This window comes from Pituophis catenifer, unplaced genomic scaffold, assembly GCF_029215685.1.
Source record: "Pituophis catenifer annectens isolate HBS135680 unplaced genomic scaffold, rPitCat1.0.hap2 SCAF_2, whole genome shotgun sequence".
NCBI lineage: Eukaryota > Metazoa > Chordata > Lepidosauria > Squamata > Colubridae > Pituophis > Pituophis catenifer.
Genome location: NW_027256882.1, coordinates 177,591,605 through 177,610,969, shown reverse-complemented (window position 1 = coordinate 177,610,969; position 19,365 = coordinate 177,591,605). Strand labels below are relative to the sequence as shown.

Here is a 19,365-nt window from a genome sequence, read left to right as displayed (position 1 = left end):
CCCATCACTTCAGTATCTTTCTTTGTCAGTTCTAAGGATGGTGGCAGTACCTGCTGTCATTATTTTGATCTTTTTTATATTTAATCATAGTAATTTCTTCCTGGACTCCTCTACTTTAATTACTAGAGCTTGTAGATGATTTTTATTTTCTGCTCTTGGAGTAGAGCCATCAGCACAGTAAACAAGTTATTGTTGTTTCTTTCTCCAGGCTTTAAACTGTGCACATTTTCCACCAATACCTTTAATATATATTCAGCACATAGGTTGAATAAATAACCAAATAATACAGTCTTTACTAACTGTTTTGCCAATATGGAATCTTTGTTTTAACATGGTCTGTCTTGGCTGTGGTTTCCTGTCCCGTGTCTAGATTTCACATGAGGACAGTGAAATATTCTGGCACTCCCTATTTTGCTAAGCATATTCCTCATCTTGACATGGCAAACCCAATCCTTGTATTAATAATAATATTGGCAATTTGATTTTGGGGTAGTTTGGGAATATCAATGCATAGGCATCATTTTGGTTATTTGAAAGCTATTGAATATTAGCATCCTTTGATCTGCAGAAAGTAATAAGTTATTCTCCTCCATCACTTCTGTATGTAAGCATATAGTTCAACTAGGTTTTTCTCTTAGTTAGTTAGTTTCTAACTTTGGCATTGTAGTCTCCAACCACGAGCAGCACATCTTGCTTACAAGTCTATTTCAGGTTGGACTTGACTATAAAATCCATTAACCATTTTTTCTTCTGCATCATTAGAGCGTAAATTTGGACAGCCATAATATTGTACCCAAGGGCTAGCTTTGCTATATTCTTTCCAACTGTGAAAAAAATTCCAGTCTTTCTGTGGTTTTTGTGCCTTCAGTAGTAAATTGTATGATTCTTTGACTGAAAGTGTCGAAGTCCACTCCACTGATGCATAAGATATTCATATCTAGCTGATTCATTTCATCTTTTACTGTGTTAAGCTTCTTACACTCCATGTAAGAAATATGGTAAAGTATAAGTTTACCAGTGCTTTCTCCCATATATGTAATTAGTAGCTCTGAACTGACCTAGTTGGCAGAAGGGGAAGACATGTGTATCATACATTGCATATGTAGAGGGGAGGGGCAGGGGTCTTACACATCTTGAAAATGCTCCATCTTAGTCTGATTCCAATTATATGAGCATTGTGAGGTCAACAGCTGAATGGCTTTTCAGTTTGGAGCATCTTCAACACACACAGAGTGAATTCTTTGCTCTTGCTTTCTCCTTGCAGAACATTTGGGTGGGGCTGAAGTCTGACAACATCAAAACCAAAGATAATAGGAAGCAGCTGCAGTATGCTCATGTTCCAATCAGCTTTGATTTTAGACTTAATTCTACATATTTAGAAGATGGCCACTCTTGATTCATTTTGCCCCAATTTCTTTTTGGAGGTACTTTGAAAATATAGGGTTACCCAGATGTTTGTCAACCAGATCCAATGTATATTCCTAATTGCTGCCTCCCATGTTCTCTGGTGCTCAGGAGTGCAATATAGAGGAGTCACCTTCTCCCCCAGAGGACCAGCAAGTGAGGAAAGTTTTCCGACCAGATACACCTGGGACTGATGTAATTGAAGACGTTCTTATACCTATGAACCAGCAGGAAGTACTTGCAAGGTCAGTAACTGAGAAGACAGACAGAGGCAAAGGAATGGTGTTTATGAATGCCTCTTGTTGTTATTTGAAAGGAAAACAATTCAGCTTTAAAAAAAAAAAAACTATAGTTTTCACAGTGAAAATAAATGAGACAAATTGGGGCAAATTAGAATCCCACCCTAACTATACTGAGACTTGATTATTTTGAAGTTGTGCAATATTTGAATTTGGTATATTTTCCCCAATCTCTCTAGGTATTTAGTATTCTAACTTGGAATTAGGTATCCTAGATTGGAATCAATGCTGGGCAGAAGAGGTGCAACTGATATGAACAAGGGTTGATGCTAGCTATCAGCTTAGCTGTTTCCAAGAAGGGTTGGATCAATTCAGGGAAATCATGGAGATAAATGATTATTAGATTTGATGGCAGCATGCCTGCCTCTGAAGGTCGTCTGTTGAGCTACGGTTTCCTTGTGCAGCTGGCTGTCCATTGTAAAAGAAGGTTGCTGGACTAGATACAGGGCCGGATTTTCCTATAGGCTAACTAGGCTTCAGCTTAGGGCCTCAAGATCAAGAGGGGCCTACATTCAAATTGTTAGCAAAATTAAAATTACACTTTCACTATAGGTGAAAGGGCCTCATAAGTGGAATAGCCTAGGGCCTCTTTTCATCTAAATCCGGCCCTGACTAGATAGGCCAGTCATCCAATCCAGCACAGCATTGCTTAGGTATTTATGTTCTCAGGAAAAATTAAGGACCCTCACATTGGTCTTGGTTTGCAATGCAGGAGGCTCCCAAGTACATGAGGTTGACCTCTTTTCCTTTGGAGCTGGGGAACGCTCTCTTGCAGATTTTCTCTGTAAATCTAGAATGTTTCTGAACATTGACTGAAGAAAACAGGCAAGCATATGAGAAGATTCATTCTACTTACAGCTCAGCCAGTCTTGGGGTCCTGGCATAGATATTACTTTTAAGGACTAGCATGTGAGCATTCTCAGCAATCCAGATTTATGCCAAAGTGTTGGTCACAAATAGATGTGCATCACCTATAAAAGGTGTTTCTTAGACCTTCAGCACCCTTTATGGGGAATTGCTGCATCTTTATTCACATGATGGGGAGCATGAGGTTCTTAACTGATAGTTTTTGCTCAGGCTTCAGTAGAGGAAAAGAGGAGGGAGGCTGGGCCTCCTTCTCCCTTGCCATGTTCAGAGTTAACAATTCACGGCTTTCCTCTGATTCACTACAAGAGGAGCTTTAAAAATCAACAACAACAGGGGTAGACATACTGCAGTTTGAATGAGATATGCACTTAATTTCATTGAGCAATTAGGTCAGATCTCTAGTTAAAAAGAAACTTTTCTTTCTCTAATGGTAGAGAGAGAAGAGGAGGATGAGAAGAAAAAAATAAGAAATGGGATGGTAGAAAAAAAAGAGGGAGAAAAGAAGCAGGGGCTCCCATTTTGGGCTCTGGCTTTTCTACTGCTTATTTTAGCTCTTGCCTTAGAGTACTGTTTGACCTTTGAAGGATTATAGATCTGGGATTAAAAACCGATGCCCATCCTTAGCACCTTTTCTCATTTGCACCTAACCACAGCATAAACATACCCTGACAGAATCTATTTTCTGTAGCATCCCCATGATGTTATTACGTTTGTCTCTTTCTCAGTCTATGAGTGAGGCAGACTGAAATCATTCTTAGCTGCACTAATGCTAAAGCAGAGTTCCCCCTTATTTTGCCACCATCCAAGGGCAGCCCCACAATGTGTAAACCCATTATACTTTTAGGTGACTGTAGTGATTTGAACAAGCAGTAGAAGCAGGATAAAGGATGGCAACAGATACAGTCAATTTCATGTCAGTATAATTTTCTGCCAACTCGAAGATGAATGGGTAGCACCTAACTCTGCCTTGGTGAAATGCTCTTACACTTCCAAGCTATCCATTTGGAGTTGCTGAAATATTTTATGGTCTTTATCCCAGTCCACTATTCCATCTTGTTTGAAGGCTTCCACCATTGTTCCACTGCCAAAGAAGTTCCTTATCAATAACCTCAACGATTAAAGACCAGTGACACTCACTCCTATCATCATGAAGTGCTTTCAGAAATTAGTGGTCTGGCACATCATTTCTGGTCTTCCGCATACATTTGATAAATTCCAGTTTGCATACAGAAGAAATAAATCTACAGAGGATGCTATACTGCTCTTCACACTGCTCTGACTCATTTGGAACAGCAGGGGGAGGGGCTATGTGAGGATGCTTTTTGTAGATTTTAGCTCTGCATTTAACAATAATTCCACATAGACTAATGTTTAAACTTATGGGTCTTGGGCTTTCTTATTCAATCTATTCAAGCCCGACTGGCACAAATCCGTGCCCGTCGGGCTTCAGGGCGGGTTACAGCACGGAAATGGCATTGATCGCATTGGTTGATGATCTCTGGAGGGCCCAGGACAGGGTTGCTCCTCTGTCCTGGTCCTCCTAGATCTCTCAGCAGCTTTTGATACCATCGATCATGGTATCATGCTGTGTCGGCTAGAGGGGGTGGGAGTGGGGGGCACCGTGCTACGGTGGTTCTCCTCTTTCCTCTCTGACCATATGCAGTTTGTGTTGACGGGTGGGCAGAGGTCGACCTCAAGGTTCCTCACTTCTGGGGTGCCGCAAGGGTCAGTCCTTTCGCCCCTTCTGTTCAACATTTATGTGAAACCGCTGGGTGAGATCATCCGTGGCTTTGGGGTGAAGTGTCAACTGTATGCCGATGACACGCAGTTGTACATTTCAACCCCAGGCCACCCCAATGATGCCCTTGACGTGATGTCCCGCTGCCTGGAGGCTGTGCAGATCTGGATGGGGAGGAACAGGCTCAGACTCAACCCCTCCAAGACTGAGTGGCTGTGGCTCCTGACAGCCCGATATAGCCAGCTGACACCATCGCTGGCTATTGGGGATGAGATCTTACCCCCCTCGAGGGCTCCCAACTTGGGCGTCCTCCTGGATTCACGGCTGTCCTTGGAGGATCATATGATGGCCATGGCCAGGGGGTCTTTTTATCAGGTTCATCTGATCTCCCACTTTCGTCCCTTTCTGGATTGGGACGCCCTGCGCACAGTCATTCACACCCTCGTCACTTCCCGGCTGGACTATTGTAATGCTCTCTACATGGGGCTCCCCTTAAGGAGCATTCAGAGGCTCCAGCTGGTCCAGAATGTAGCTGCGTGAGTAATAATGGGGGCGACTCGTCGCTCCCATGTAATACCCATCTTGCGCGAGCTGCACTGGCTCCCGGTGGTCTTCCGGGTGCGCTTCAAGGTGTTGGTTACCACCTTTAAAGTGCTCCATGGCTTAGGACCTGGTTACCTACAGGACTGCATTCTGCCACCGATTGCCTCCCACCGACCAATACGCTCCCACAGAGAGGGCCTCCTCAGGGTGCTGTCAGCCAAACAGTGTAGGCTCGTGACCCCCAGGGGGAGAACCTTCTCTGTGGGGGCCCTGGCCCTATGGAATGAACTGCCCCCGGACATACAAAGGATCCCCGACCTCCGTGCCTTCCGTCGGGCTCTGAAGACCCTATTATTCCAGCAAGGATAAAGGTTTTTTAAATTGGGTTTTGATAGGGGTTTTGAAATGATTTTAGTTGGATATTTTAAATTTGGCCGAATGATTGAATTATTTTAATAAGTTTTTAATTTTTGTTGTATATTGTTTTTACCATGGCTATTCACCACCCTGAGTCCCTCGGGAGAAGGGCGGTATATAAATATAATAAACTAAACTAAACTAAACTAAACTAAACTAAACTAAACTAAACTAAACTAAACTAAACTAAACTAAACTAAACTAAACTAAACTAAACTAAACTAAACTAAACTGCCTTTGGATTATGGATTTCCTGTCTGACTGCTCTCAGAGGGTCAGATCAGGTAATCATATCTCTTCAGCCCTTATTCTTAACACCGATACACCACAGGGTTGCGTGTTGAGTCCCTTACTCTATACTCTTTGTGTGCATGACTGCATTTCCACTCACGCTAATAATACTATTACTAAATTTGCAGATGATACAACAGTGGTGGGACTGATCTCTGGGGGGGGATGAGCCTGCCTATCGAGATGAGATGAAATGGTTGCTTTCATGGTGTGGAGACAATAACTTGGTTCCTAACACAAATAAGACCAATGAGCTTATAGTAGACTATAGAAGGAATAGATCAGACATCCATCCCCTGCTTATCAATGGAGACCGAGTGGAGCAAGTGGCCAGTTTTAAGTTTCTGGATGTTATCATAAAAGAGGACCTGACCTGGGGCACTCACATTTCAGCACTGGTAAAAAGGTCCCAGCAGAGATTATACTACCTGAGACTTCTCAGGAAACAAGAACTGTATGAAAAACTGCTGGTGGCCTTCTACCCTGCACCATAGAGAGTATTTTAACTTACTGCATCTGTGTATGGTTTGAGAATTGTACAGTGGCAGATAGGACAGCACTCCAGAAGGTCAATGTCATTGCCCAGAGGATCATTGGTTGCCCTCTCCCCTCTTTGGAAGAGCTTTATAGTTCCTTCTGCCTTAAGAAAGTTCAAAACATTCTTAAAGATCCATCTCATCGTGGGCACCCTTTTTTGGAGCTATTACCATCTGGCAGATGGTACAGGATAATAAAAACAAGGACAAATAGGCTGAAAAACAGCTTCTATCCCAGGGTAATAACCATATTTAATTCTACGGTATATTGCAATATCGGGTTTTCAATTTCAATTATATAGAATGTAAAGGATGTATGTTTGTGTTTTTATTTTTATAGTTATAATGTACACTGAAGACGGCATTTAATTTCATTGTACCATGTGCAATGACAATAAAGTAAACTAAACTAAATTTTGCGGGCTCAAGATTAGTAACAAAAGTCACTGAAATGACAAAATAGCTTGCCTGCCATCTTCAACTGTTTTCTGCAGCGGGTGGTCCAATCCTAGTGGGTTTTTCCATCGCATAGCACAGAGGCCACAGACTTCAGGGGTTCTCAACAGGCCCTTTATGGTGGAAGGATCCCTGAGTTTAGAAATGGTTTTAAAAGACGTGCCTAAAGTTAAGATGACTCTCTGGCCTCTTAGACTGCAGATGCTAGAGCAACAGGTGGTTGGAGGAGAACAGGCCAAGAACAAAGATCTGAAGGAAAAGCATACACGTCGAAAGAAAATTGCAGATGAACGGAAGCAGCAGTTGCTGGAAGCTCTGCAGAAATCAGATGAGGACAGCAGTGATTGGGTCCTACTCAATGTCTATGACTCTATCCAGGAGGAAGTGCGAGCCAAAAATCGATTGCTGGAAAAGATAAAGGAAAAGGTGATCTATACTTTTATTTATTTCCAGTCCATTTCCAGTATGAAATGGCTGGAAGTGCACAAGTTTAAAAAAAAACACATAGGTCATGACCCAGAAGCTGACTTCATTGGTCCTGATCCATGTGTTGGGCTACATCAGTTGCACTGTCATTCTTCTCTATTTAGGCTTTGTTATTTATTTGTTTGTTTGTTTAAGAAGCATTATGTTTTTCATGTCCATATGTTCCTGATGCCTAGTTGTCAAGTACAAAACCATCCAGCGATGTTTCTGTATGTAAAACCAATCTTCTGATAGCTTTTGATAAGGACAGCACATCTGTACTGTATTTTCTTAAACCTTGCAGTTCTTTTCCTGAGAAAAGGCAGCCATTTTGATCTAGATACCTAATTGATATAAAGATGCTGTTAGTATTACATTCGGGTGTTTATCTTTTGGCTTTTTACATGATGCTGCACCTCCATTGCCTTACCCAGAGTGGAACATATATTAAATTGATTATAAAATAATTTCTATACTTTTACCCAACGATTCTCTCCTTTCCAGCTGCGGGCAGCTGAGACTGAAATCAAAGATCTACAATCAGAGTTTGAGCTGGAAAGGATTGATTATCTGGCTACCATCCGCCGCCAGGAGCGAGAACTCCTGCTCTTCCAGCAGCTCCTGGACCAAGTGCAGCCTCTCATACGACGGGACTGCAGTTATAGCAATTTTGATAAAATCAAGCGGGAGTCCACCTGGGATGAGGAATCAAGCTGCTGGAAAATCCCAGAGCCTGTTACTCAGAAGACCAGCCTCCCTGCAGGTAAGAGAAGCTCCAGGCACTAGAGGGTCACCTGGATAGAATTGTTCCAGGCTCTCAATGCAGGCAAGAAAGAACTCGCTAGACTAGGCAAATGCATTCCACTAACTTCCTGGCCTAATTCATGTAGTATATGTAGTCCTCGACTTACAACACTTGATTTAGTGACCATTTGAAGTTACAACGACAGTGAAGAAAGTGACTTATGAACGTTTTTCACACTTATGACCATTTCAGCATCTCCATGGTCAAATGATCAAAATGATCAAAATTCAGATGCTTGCCAGCTGACTCATATTTATGACGGTTGAGGTGTCCCAGAGTCACATGACCACCTTTTGCAACCTTCTGACAAGCAAAGTCAATGGGGAAGTCAGATTCACTTACTTAACAACTGCAGTGATTTACTTAACAACTGTGGCAAAGCACACAAAATGGGGCAAAGCACACAAAGCACACGTAAAATGGGGCAAAGCATACTTAAGAAATGCCTTACTTAACAACAGAAATTTTGGGGTCCAATTGTAGTCATAAATCGAAGACTACCTGTATGCTAATCCCAAATATGAACTGCCTGACTTTGGCTTGGTTTACTGGATGAATGTAACCACTGAAGATTGTAAACTGTGATTTAAGTCAGTTTAGTCAGGTAGGATTTATAACAACAACAACAACAACAACAACATATTAAGACTTATCTAGTGGCGATGGAAACGGTGAAACGTCACTACTTCGCCGCCCTCATTGCATCTGCAGAAAACGGCCCAGCGGCCCTGTTTCGTGTGACCCGCTCCCTCCTCAATCAGGGAGCGAGGGAAGACCCTTTGCAGGGCAGAGCTGAGGATTTTGTACAGTTTCTGCATGATAAAATCGCTCAGATCCGGATCGGATTGGACTCTGACTGGGCAGAATCCAATCGGGAGACTAGGGTGGGTCTTGAGAATAATATCTGGATTGAGTTTGACCCTGTTTCTGTCAAGGAAGTGGACAGGATTGTGGGCAAACTTAGTTCCTCCACTTGCTTATTGGACCCTTGTCCCTCCTGGTTGGTTTCGGCTGCCAGAGAGGTGACTAGAGACTGGATCCAGACAATTGTCAACGCTTCGTTGAGAGAGGGGAACTTCCCCACCTTTCTTAAGGAGGCGGTAGTTCGACCTCTCCTCAAGAAGCCTTCCCTGGATCCAGACTCACTTAATAACTATCGTCCCATCTCCAACCTTCGCTTCATCGCAAAGGTTGTTGTGACTGTAGTGGCTCAACAGCTCCCACAATTCCTGGAGGAAACGGAATACCTTGACCCGTACCAATCAGGCTTCCGACACGGTCACAGCATGGAAACGGCATTGGTTGTTCTGGTGAATGATCTCTGGCGGGCTCGGGATGGGGGTTGTTCCTCCATCCTGGTCCTACTTGACCTCTCAGCGGCTTTTGATACCATCGACCATGGTATCCTACTGCAGCGACTTGTGGGGTTAGGGGTGGGAGGCACTGTCTTATGGTGGTTTTCCTCCTACCTCTCGGGTTGCTTTCAGTTTGTATGGGCGGGAGGGCAGAGATCCACCCCGAGGCCCCTTAATTGTGGGGTGCCTCAGGGGTCGGTTCTCTCCCCCCTGCTCTTTAACATCTATATGAAGCCACTGGGTGAGATCATTCGTGGCTTTGGGGTGAGATATCATCAATATGCTGATGATACCCAATTATACATCTCCACCCCAGACCACCCCAGAGATGCCCTTTCCGTGATGTCCTGTTGCCTGGAGGAGGTACAGGCATGGATGGGCAGAAACAGACTCAAACTCAATCCCTCTAAGACTGAGTGGCTGTGGATGCCGGCATCTCGGGTTTCAGAGGCTCCATCACTTTTGATAGATGGGGAAAAACTTGCACCCGTTGATAGGGCTCGCAACTTGGGTGTCCTCCTGGATGCTCGGCTATCCCTAGAAGACCATCTAACAGCCGTGACCAGGGGGGCCTTCGCACAGGTTCGCCTGGTGCGCCAGTTGCGCCCTTTCCTGGACCGAGATGACCTTCGCACAGTCACTCATGCCCTGGTTATTTCCCGCTTGGATTACTGCAATTCCCTCTACATGGGCCTGCCCCTGAGATGCACCCGGAGACTCCAGCTGATCCAGAATGCAGCTGCACGGGTTGTTATGGGAGCCCTTCGTTACTCCCATATAACACCCCTCCTGCGTGAGCTGCACTGGTTACCAGTGGTTCTCCGGGTCCACTTCAAGGTGCTAGTCTTCACCTATAAGGCCCTTCATGACTTAGGTCCAGGATATTTGCATGACCTTCTCCTGCCTGCCTCTCACCGTCCTGTTCGCTCACATAGGGCCGCTCTCCTCAGGGTTCCGACAGCGAGCCAATGTCACCTTGCTGTGCCCAGGGGTAGGGCGTTCTCTGTGGGTGCTCCCACCCTCTGGAATGAATTACCTACTGAGCTCCGGACGGCTCCTGAGCTCCGCTCCCTCCGTCAGGACTTGAAGACTTGGCTTTTCAAACAAATAGGCTGAGACTGATTCCGGGCTTTATTGTTTACTACTAATTAATTATTTGGATTAAATTATGACTTTATTGTACTTGTTTCTTAACTTGTGTTCGCTGCCCTGAGTCCTTTGGGAGAATGGCGGCATATAAATACATGTAATAAATAAATAAATAAATAAACAACAACAACAATTTAAAAACAGACTAGGAACTGAAATGAAACAAAACTGGAAATCTGTCAACAAGAGTGATTAGAATTAGGACAGCCTTTAGTGTAGTTTAGCATTTTTTATTTTATTTGCCATATGCTTATGTGTAAGCATAGTTAAAGTCCTGTTTTTATAATCCAGCAAGTGGCATTCCCTATTTTTTAATCTATCCACCCATCTACCCATCTAGTTTAAAGGCTGCCTGACTGCCAAGACTGGGTGACCTGGAATTAAAAGTAAGAAAAAGCAGAAAAGTCAAAAAGAGATCGTGGATGGCCCAAAGATAACAGATAAAGCACCCCTCCCAATCCAACAGGGGCTGAACCATCACTCCACCCCGAAGCCTAGAAAAGCCTTTAATAGCTTTCAGAAAATTCAGAAGATCCCTGCCATTGCCTGCATTGCCATTTACAAGAAGGCAAACTAAAGAGTGTGCTCTCTTCTCTAGCCCTCTAGGGCCCATCTCATGATGTCTCACACCTTCTGTTTCTACTTTTGTTCAGGAAGGCCCATTTCCAAAACCAGAGATTGTCCTTAGGGAACACAGATCTGTTCTTAGAAACAGAAAATGGTGCTTTGCTTTGCAGCATTTTAAAGTTTGTGTAATGATAAAATACTCTAAAACCATTCAAAGGGTAAACTGGAGCGGGTGGGGGGAATGTTTTGTCCACTGGATGTCCTTGTTCCCTCTCCATGGCACAATATAGGCCTGGGGTACTGATATGGCACTTTTAAAGAAGTTGAGAGCCACTGTTGCTGGGTTTTCTTTTTAACAGCAGTTTCATCGTTGTCACTGACTAAGGCGGGCAAGAAGAATTCATCGGCAGAGAATGGGGAGACGGTGACAGTGGTAAGTTGAAAAAGGGTGCTCAGCGCCTAATGAGAATAAGTTGTACAGTATGTGTTTCTTGGCGGTCCAAGTTCAGTGGCGTTGTCTCTTTGGTACTTCATGACCTATTGACCACAAGGGGACACTAGCGTGTAGATGGAGAGTTAAGGATTCTGTGTCCTCTCTTTGTCCCCCTGCCTGCTCTTAGTTTGAGATTGCTAATCTAGAATAGAAGTCATTTCCTTTTATTCTACCTCCCAGGTGCACATATATGCAAGCATGCACTCATAGCACAGATGTTTTCTGACTCCTCTCCTGATAGGATGTGGTTAGGCAGGTACTAGGTTTTATCAATCTCTATATAGATAGTCTTTGATTTACAACCATTTGTTTAATGACTGCTCTAAATTACAATGGCATTGAAAAAAAGTGATTTATGACTATTTTTACACTTACAACCATTGCAGCATCCCTATAGCCACACCATCAAAATTAGCAATGGAATTTTGGAGCTCAATTGTAGTTGTAAATCAAGAACTACCTGCAATTCCTAAAATAAATCTCCTTTCTGTTATAATTAGTGCTAACCCTTGCTCAGGTCCAGTTACACTCTCAGAAATGCTCCTATACATATATATGCAACACTACGGTCCCTAACATGTATTGCATATCCACATAATCCATTGTTGAAAGAAAAATCCATCTGGTTCTGCTCCAAGCCGGGAGAGAGACGCTGGAAATAAAATGGAGGTTAGCTGCTTAGGAAAAAAGGTCCACTTATTGATGAGCGGAACCAGCAACAGCATGCGGTTCTGGGACAGCTGACAAATTAGCTTGATGAGTGCAAGGATTTTTATACAGTTTACAGTATTTTGTAATTTTGAAGTTTGTTTTGTATGTTTATATTATTTGACTGGTTTTACTTGTTTCACAAAGGCTCCTGATGGGTCTTAATTATCACCTTCCTTGGTCCTAATCCTGTCAGGCATGTGTAATTGATTTTATCCTATTATCTATTGCCTGTTATCTAGCCTGCTTTTCTTAATAGAACTGGTATTGTTTCCACTTTTCTCAATGAATGGGATTAAAGTCCTGTCCTGTCCTTAATCTCATCACCTAAAGCTGAAGATGTTTTGTTTATGAATAAATTGGCCTGGATTTCTTATTTTTATTTTTTTTTTAAATTTGATTTTATTATAACATATAGTGATACAATCGGTACATTTTCGGTTCATTGGTGCAGTTATATACATATATACATCTACATACATTATTGCTTGTCTTTTGTTGATATTGTTTCTTGAAGCTAGATTTAATTTCAAACACTTAAAAATAATAGTGCTCAACTCCCTAAGACTAAATCTAATACTATTCATATAGATTTTGTTAATTAGTTAAAATTTAATCTCTATTACCTTCTTTATTTCTTTCCCCCATCCATTCGTACCACATGTCCCACACGCTATAAAATTCTGAATCTTCTCTGTCATTAATTTCTGAAGTCAATTTGTTCATTTCGGCACACTCCAATATTTTTCCAATAACATGTTCTTGAGGTGGTATTTGTTTTTCTTTCCAATACTGGGCAAAGGAAATTCTAGCGGCTGTCAGAATATGTATAATTAAATACTTTTTCTTTTTTGCATATTCAGTTTTCAAAATTCCCAGGAGAAAAGCTTTTGGGTCAAAATCAAAATTTTCTTTTATTATTTCTCTAATCCACACCCATATCATCCTCCAGAATTTTTGTGCCTGATTACATGTCCACCAGCAATGATAAAAAGTACCCTGCTGATGGTCACATTTCCAACATTTAGGGCTCGAATTGGGGTAGATCTTCGCTATCCTGGCTGGGGCCATATGCCATCTATAAAACAGCTTGTATTGGTTTTCCTTATAAGCCGTTGCCTTTGTCATTTTAAGGTTATTATTCCATATTGAATCCCATTCGTTCAAATTTATATTCTGTCCTATATTTTTGGCCCATGCTAACATCGGTTCTTTAACTACTTCCTCTGCCATATCGTACTCCAATAAGTAATTATATAATTTAGCTAAAATTTTGTCGTCCGTACCCATCCATATCTTATCAAATCCATTTATGCTCATTTCAATGCCAAATTCCTCCTTATCTTTTTTATATCTGGATTTAATTTGGTTATATGGCCACCAGTCTATAGAAATACCTTGTTCCATCAATTCTTCCCTTGTTTTAAGGTTCCCTCCCCCATCTAATAATTCATTGTATCTGAACGTTTTACCCATTTCTAATACATTTGGATATATTATAGCCTCCATGGTGGAAAGCCATCTCGGAATTTTCCTATAGTGCTTCTGTCTCATCTCTCCCCATATTTGTATCAAGATCTCCCTTATTTTATGTCTATGGAAGTAAGTTTTTATCTTCTTCCCAGTATCCCAGAGATATGCATGCCAACCCTTCTGGAGATCATACCCTTCTAGAGTTAACAGTCTTTTATTTCTTAGGGTTGCCCATTCTTTCAGCCATACTAGGTTTGCAGCTTTTTGATATAACTCCCATTTAGGTAATCCGAAACCCCCTCTTTCCTTCTTGTCCTGTAAATTCCTAAATGCTATCCTTGGTTTCTTTCCCTCCCAAATAAATTTCCTGATGATGCTATTGAGCTCCAGAAAGAATTTTTTATCTAATTTAACAGGGACCGTTCGGAATAGATACAATAACTTGGGTAATATGCTCATTTTTATTGCCGTGATTCTGCCTAATAATGATATCTGTAGTCTTCCCCACTTTTCCAGATCCTGTTTAATATTTCTAATCAATGGTAAATAATTATCCTCTCTGAGGGCCGAGCACCTTGATGAAATCCAGACCCCCAGGTATTTTACCTTCTTGGCGATTTGGATCTCCATTGATTCTTCCAGTACTTTTTTCCTTGCCTCCGTCATATTTTTTGTTAATAATTTAGTTTTGGATTTATTTAATTTAAGGCCTGCTACCTCCCCGTAATTGCCCAATTCTTCCAGAATTTTAGTGCCTGATTCTAATGGTTCTTCCATGATTAATACCACATCATCTGCAAATGCCTGTGTCTTATATATCTCTTTTCTGATTGTCAGACCCTTTATTTCATGGCCTGGATTTCTTAATGGGCACAAAATACCCATCTCTAAAGACTTCAGGCCTCTGCTGGAAGCTATTAAGAAAGACTAGGGCTGCGTTCTGTTTTTAAGAACATGTTTCTCCATTTCTCTTATGGGAAATATAATATTCTGCATCTTTTAAATTCCCAAAATATTTCATTGTTCTAGGAGGGGAAAGGCTTCCCACAAGTGAATTCTTGTTGGTGGGCAGCTTTTTTTTTCTCAACTTCTCTTCATCAGAGCACAGAATCTTGATAAAATGAAAAATAAACTTGGGATGATTTGATGCAAGAGAGAACTCTTCCCTTTTATAAAGAACAGAAGGGTGGAACCAGTATTCCCAGCCTTTGTCTTGTCTTGATCACTGGAAGAAGATCTTAGGGGGGAAACTGAGAAATGAGATTGATTGCTACTATCGTTCTTATATTTATCAGAGCCAGATACTGCTGCATCCTTCTGGCCACCAGACACAACTATGGCAATAGCAGTAGCTTTGGGTTGATCTGGTTGGGTTGGGTTGGGTTGGGTTGGGTTGGGTTGGGTTGCCTTCCCTTACTAAATCTTACAGCCTCTAAGATAATGTCCCAATAGCTTAAGATGTCCCTTATACTCTGCTTGCTGGTTCCATGGCTAACTCTTTTCAAGGCTGAACATTTGCAATCTCAGAAAGCCACAAAGGGATGAAGTAGGATATGAGCAGGGGACAAAGTACCTCAACCCAGCAAAACATGTGAATCAGATCTAGATGAAGACTATTGCCTCTGTTTTCACATTTGTCTTGCTGGGCTGTAGCAGGCAGGATATGAAATGTAGCTAGAACATTTTGAATTGCTGTTCTAATAAATCTAAGTAAATACATTATCATAATATATATATAATAAAGATTAATAATAATATTTCAGGGCAGATTACCATATAATCAATCAAAAGTTTCTAGTTCCTCCACTAACTGTCATTACTATCTCATTTGGAGGCAGTATAACAGAATAAATTAGAGCTTGAAAAGATAAAATAAAGATTTCTTTATGTACACTGAGAGCATATGCACCAAAGACAAATTCCTTGTGTGTCCAATCACATTGGCCAATAAAGAATTCTATTCTATTCTATTCTATTCTATTCTATTCTATTCTATTCTATTCTATTCTATTCTATTCTATTCTATTCTATTCTATTCTATTCTAAAAGATAATGCAGAGGTCTCAGATCAGCTGGAATCTGAGTCTTGGTTATTAAAAATTAGAAGAACTGTGATTCTCCTTGAACTGAAGAAGGATAAAGTGGTACTCTAGTCCCTTGTCTTTGTCCCCAGCCAGAAGAAGACCGCTACAAGATGATGCTGAGTAAGAGTGATAGTGAAAATATTGCCAGTAATTACTTCCGCTCAAAACGAGCCAGCCAGATTCTCAATGCTGACCCCATGAAGAGTCTAGGTAAATCCCTTCATGTGCTCTTTATGATTTTTTTTCTCTTGGAAACTACCTCCTTAATAGCATCTCACATGTGTTGAATAATTTTACAGAACAGTATTACAATTTCACTTATCAGAATCTCAGAGGCATCTAAAGAGAGAAATTCTTTTTTTTTTCCTTAACATTCCTGCCCTGGGGGAAGAAATCATTAGGGATGCCACTTGGACTGTAACAGAGGCAGAGCAGTCTCAGCTGGCTGCCATCACTCTACTTTAGCCCTAGCACTGTCGCCACCAAATGCTACCTCAAACCCTACGCCATGGCCTGCCATCCCAGCACCACAGCACAAAGAACCAGCCCTCCCTGCCTCCCTGTTCTCCTCAAGGCCTGCCATGTTCAGTTAGGAAAATTTTTGAACCCCCCCCCCCCCCCGGCCTCCCTGAAACATCACCAAAACAAGGCTCACAGTTTGGAGAATGGCAAGTGCAGCCTCAGGAAGAAGTCCTGGGGCAGCCAGCTTCTGTCTCAAAATGGGCCATGCCGTCTATGCTTTGTCAGCATCAGGAGGGGAATGGCCAGGGGTCAGCTGGAAGCAACAGGATCTGCAGAATGCAGGACAGTGGGCCTAGCTGGGATTTTGTGCTGTGGCACTGAGGTGCCTGGCCATGGCATGTGGCTTCCCAGCAGCAGCACCACAGGGACTGAAGTAGAGACCTGGAAGTGGTGGCAGCTGGCTATGCAGGGTGGCCAAAGTGGAAAATGGGGAGGGGAATAGGTGGGGGGAGGAAAGAATTCAAGAGGAGGCAGCTTCTTGCCTTACTGAAGCTCAGAGCTGGGAGGGACCAGCCTAGGAATGGCTTGGATTGGGGTGGGTTGTCACTTAACGACTGGTGGGATTCAGGTAATGACAGTAACAGGGACTCCTGGGATGTCTGTTGCTAAGTGATGTGGTCATGTGACATTGCACTTTATGACCATGTTGCTTAGTGACAGAAATTCCAGTCCCATTTACTATTGTTAACTGAGGACTACCTGTCTATATTACATAATTGTACAGAAATTTTAAACAGTCTTTGCACACACAAGCTGAACATAGAACATTGTTGCAAGACATTTGGATAAATTTCTCCTGGGGAGGATGGAGGATGGACAGTGAGGTTTTGTTGTTGGTATTCCTGAAATTAAACTCTTCTTTTTATTTTTTGGTTTTCCCCCTCTGCAGTTTCCCACAACTCACCTCCTTTACTGAACAACAGTACTTCCATGCTGACTTCCAGCCTGATATCTATTCCTTCTGCCCAAGCAGTGGAGATGCCCCAGCCACGCCCCTTCCGCCTGGAATCTCTGGACTTCTCCTCCCCTTCAGCCAGGACAAAACGCAAGAAAAGCAGGAACAACCTGAATGGTGACCCCCTCTGACTGATGGAGCGGTTGTCTGCCTGCTGTTCTCTCTGGTCAATAACTAGCTCTCCTTCACTGGCATCCTGTTGGTGGCCATTGCTGAAGTTCCAAGAACCCAATGCTTTTCTTTCCCATTTGGGAAGAGTGAAAGCAATTAAAAGGTGCTTCCTAAAGACCATTCGTCTGATCAGCTCTCCATGTTCAAGTTGGGACTGGCACCTCATATCGCAACCCATTCCTTTGCTATTTTGTACTCACATGCCAGTGCTTCCTCTCCAAATCACTGCTCTACCCAGCAACAGGAAGGGAAATAGTCCCAGAAGACATGAAGTGGAAGTTCCTGGCCATAAGCTTCTCTCTTCCCCTTCACACCACCTCCTGCATTTCCCTTCTTTTTTTGTCAGAAGTCCCTGGAAACTGCAAGATAGCCGGATACATCATTGGCTTACCTGCTCACTTTGATCCTGAATCTGCCATCCGTTTGGAATTCACGGGAAGAGTGAGAGGACAGACAAGTTGCTGCCTCAGCTTAAATGGAAGGCTGGGAAATAAGAGACTCTCAAGAAGAGAAAGCTTCTTGAGTAGATTGGGAACTCATCTTAAAAGATGGATGGAACTAAAGCTGTTTAATTCAGGTTGTGGGTGAAGAGTGAATGGTGATTATTACTTCCAACAGGGCAATTGTAATTGCCTGGCAAAATATAAGCGCACTGTTGATCTAGGGTGGAGATGAGATAAGGATAAGTGTCCAAGAATTACTGTCCCAAGACAGTTGCATGAGAAAGTGGAAGGACAGGAGAAGATGGCTCTTGTTGTCCTTCAGCAGAGGTTCTTGTTCTCCCGGTTCATTCTGGCACCTATTACTGATTCTGCTTCATTCATGGCTCTTACCTGAGGGAAGAAATAAACGGGAGAGAGAGGACTTGGACTTTACCTAACAATCCTTTCCCAAATCATCCTACTTAGAACTTTCCATAAAGCATTACACGTCTCATTGGGGTTTTTTTGCCTTTGGCACTTGGGTACCAGAGTGCATTCTTTTTTTTTCTTTTTTCTTTTTTGAAAGCCTTAATATAGCCAACCTGAACCTTCCAAATACTGTTTTCCATGTTTCTTCTGTAACCTGAGATCACTTCAGTCTGGAATCTGCTACTGCCTTTTTCCTCGCTATAGCAAGAAAAAAAAACCCTCTAGTAACAGCAGCACTACTGCCACGTCTCAGCCACTGCTTTCTTCTCAGCCGACCAGAGGAAGCTGGAAAAGCCAGTCTGTTTCAAGTTGCATAGCCAGCAGCAAAACACAAGCTTCTGATTTGCACAACAGTTCACCAGCTGAGAATAATAGATCAGGAGTGTTGTGTGTGTGTGTGTGGGGGGGGTAATTAGTACTGCTGCCATTTGTGTGGGATTCACGTTTAACTTTTAGACACTGGTCTGTGTTATTGATTTGTTCACATTCACCTTTCCCCTGAACATAATAAACGGTCTGTTAAGACAACTTCAGCTTGATTGCTTCACAGCCCAAGATGGCCTATTGCTGGCAGTCATCCAACAGGGGTTGCTCTTTTGATAACCTGAAAGAAGAAGCTAACAGGGAAGAAGAGACAGTCTTTGCCATCTTTACTGGTTTCTCATATTTTACCCCAAATACTTCGTGCTCATAATGATATATTTCTCTTCTTGCCCAACCAGAATGGGAGCACTGTCTCCCCAGAATCTTCTTAGCAGCACAAGGCATCTGCCCTGGCTAATTTTTGGGAAGAGAAAAATGTCCTGATTGAGAAGTAACTCACTCAACCAAAAGAGTCATTGAATTGCTATGACGAAGTTATTGCTGTAAGCCAAGAATAAATGGGATATAATATGGGCTTCCTTAGGGCTTTCTAATTCAGTGGGGTATGCAACTGAATATAGTATACAACTATAATTGATATCTCAGTGTTGCAAAGTTAGTACTGAGGTTCTAACACTACTCATTGAAATAACATTATACTGCTATTTTTTTCATGGAATGAAAACAAAGGTAGAAGATACAAAATGCTTGAGGGCCTTCTCCTCTCCTCAAAGATGCTGTGACAAAATATCTTTTCTATTGTGTCCTCAAGACATTGCCTTCATCTTAGCCT

At 42.3% G+C, this 19,365-nt stretch overlaps 1 protein-coding gene across 1 annotated transcript in view; it reads left to right on the top strand.

Annotated features, from left to right (window-relative positions):
• KIF17 (kinesin family member 17) overlaps positions 1–17,258 on the top strand; it is a 34,756-nt gene extending 17,498 nt beyond the window's left edge. The window contains exons 9-14 of the mRNA XM_070935212.1: positions 1,516–1,649; positions 6,746–6,977; positions 7,521–7,779; positions 11,252–11,325; positions 15,740–15,860; positions 17,062–17,258. Coding sequence (XP_070791313.1) covers positions 1,516–1,649; positions 6,746–6,977; positions 7,521–7,779; positions 11,252–11,325; positions 15,740–15,860; positions 17,062–17,258 — 1,017 coding nt within the window. The remainder of the gene's footprint in view (positions 1–1,515; positions 1,650–6,745; positions 6,978–7,520; positions 7,780–11,251; positions 11,326–15,739; positions 15,861–17,061) is intronic.
• Positions 17,259–19,365: the final 2,107 nt, after the last annotated feature.